The sequence below is a fragment of the Elephas maximus genome, chromosome 3, assembly GCF_024166365.1.
Source record: "Elephas maximus indicus isolate mEleMax1 chromosome 3, mEleMax1 primary haplotype, whole genome shotgun sequence".
Taxonomy (NCBI): Eukaryota; Metazoa; Chordata; class Mammalia; order Proboscidea; family Elephantidae; genus Elephas; species Elephas maximus.
Genome location: NC_064821.1, coordinates 24,735,874 through 24,738,022, shown reverse-complemented (window position 1 = coordinate 24,738,022; position 2,149 = coordinate 24,735,874). Strand labels below are relative to the sequence as shown.

The 2,149-nt window shown below is 41.1% G+C and overlaps 1 protein-coding gene across 1 annotated transcript; it reads right to left on the bottom strand.

Annotated features, from left to right (window-relative positions):
* Positions 1-481: 481 nt before the first annotated feature.
* Positions 482-1,423, bottom strand: LOC126071123 (olfactory receptor 7E24-like). The gene has a single exon (XM_049875396.1). The coding sequence runs from the start codon at positions 1,418-1,420 to the stop codon at positions 482-484; it is 939 nt and encodes a 312-aa protein (XP_049731353.1). The 5' UTR covers positions 1,421-1,423.
* Between the last annotated feature and the right edge of the window lie 726 nt (positions 1,424-2,149).

Here is a 2,149-nt window from a genome sequence, read left to right as displayed (position 1 = left end):
TCATGATCCCTGGTGGTACAACTCAGGCAAGAGTGTCTTTAAAGTTCACCAGATGATTCCAATATGAAGCCAAGTCTGAGGACTAGTAACAAACATTCTTACACTTAAACTGTATAAATAAATAAGATAGATACAGATCTTGTATGGACATTAGTTATGAACTTTGGAAAAGGTTGTAGATTGCAATTTTTATTAAAGAAAATTGTGCATTTCACCAGGATGTCTGTGTCATAGATGACAAATACAGAAGGCTCCGTAGGGGTTATAGGACTCAATTGGGTGTATATTACCATGTACCACAAATTTCAAAACATCCCTAATCTCCCCACAAATGGACCAAATAATCAATATTCTGATATGAAACATCAAGGGGAATGAAAACAATGAGAGTTACAAAAATTATGTGACCAAAGGAGCATGCTTTCAAGCTCCATGTTTGGTTTTCTGCCTATTATAATCCACAGACCAAAAAGTAACACAGTTACTGACATTGTGCTGGTCTGCTGAGGAGCCTCTGCAGGGCCTTCTTGATATCCCTGTTCCTCAGGCTGTAGATGAAGGGGTTCAGCATGGGGGTGACCACGGAGTACATCACTGTGGCCACTGCACCACTCCTGAGAGAAGGTGAGACAGCTGAACTCAGGTACACGCCAATAGCTGTGCCATAAAATAAGCAAACGACTGACAGGTGAGAGCCACAGGTGGAAACGGCTTTATACTTCCCACTTGATGATGGAACTCTCAGAATGGAGGAAAAAATTCGTGTATAAGAGAAAAGGACCGCTGAAACTGGAACACCTGCAAGGATGGCACCAATAATATACACTAGTATTTTTTTGGTGGTGGCACTAGAACAGACAAGGTTGAGTAGTTGCGAAGGATCACAGAAGAAATGAGGAATTTCCATTTCCATGCAGAAGGTAAGTTGTGACACCATCAAGCAGTGCAGCTGGGAGTCCGAAAGGCTGAGAAAAAAAGACACTAAAACCATCAAGCCACAGAGGTTGGGATTCATGATGATTGGATAGTGAAGCGGGTGACAGATGGCCACAAACCGATCATAGGCCATCACCCCCAGGAGAAGATTGTCCATACATCCAAAAAATATGAAAAAAGACAACTGTATCAGGCAGTCGCCATAGGAGATGATTCTGTGGTGTGTATTGATATCCATAAGCATCTTTGGGATTGTGACAGAGGTGAAACCAATGTCAGCCAAGGACAGGTTGGAGAGGAAGAAGTACATGGGGGTGTGAAGGTGGAGGTCAGAGCTCACAGCCAGGATAAGGAGCAGGTTTCCAAGCAGAGCAAGCAGGTACATGGACAAGAACAGTCCAAAGAGTAGGGACTGCAGTTCTGGATCTTTTGAGAGGCCCAAGAGTACAAATTCAGATACACGTGTTAGATTCTGTGGGTCCATTTTGCAGAGACACCTTTGAGAAAGTAAAGAAATGTTGGTAAAAGGAAACAAGAACATAGTCACCCAGCCCTTTGTCTATATTTGAATTCAGGAAATTCACAAGTAAAGCATTCACACTTAAGACATACACCCCCTTCAGCAACTCTTCTCAATTGTGGTAAAATTATTCTTCCTAGAACTCTTTCCTCATTGATTTCTGTGCTATTCACCCTTTTCTATACAAACCCACTTTAGAGCCACTCAGCTAAAAAATGTTGAAGAGTGTTAGAGGATCAAAGACATTCACAGATAACAAATTTATAAAGACAGTAAAATCATTAAGTGTAGAAGAAAGACAAGACTTCAACAGACATAACATGTGAAGATACCAAAGCGATATCAAAAACCTCCCAAGACAGAAAAGTCCAGGACCAGACAGCTTCACTGGGGAATCCCACCAAGCATTTACAGAACAAAAGATGCCAATCCTTCTTAAAATGTCCGGAAACTGCAAGAGGACAGAACTCTCCCTAACTAATTCTATGAGGCTAGCATCACCCTGGTAACAAAACCAGACAAAGACCCCACACACACACAAAAAAAAAAACAAACTACAGACCAATATCTGTGATAAATATAGATACTAAAATCCCCAACAAAATTCTAGCAAACTGAATCCATCAGTGTGTTAAAAGCATAATACACCATGATCAAATGGGATTTATCCCAGGAATGCAAAGTGGTTTCAAC

What these genes read in the sequence shown, in the direction of transcription:
- LOC126071123 (XM_049875396.1), bottom strand. Translation starts at nt 1,420, where the DNA reads ATGGACCCACAGAATCTAACACGTGTATCTGAATTTGTACTCTTGGGC.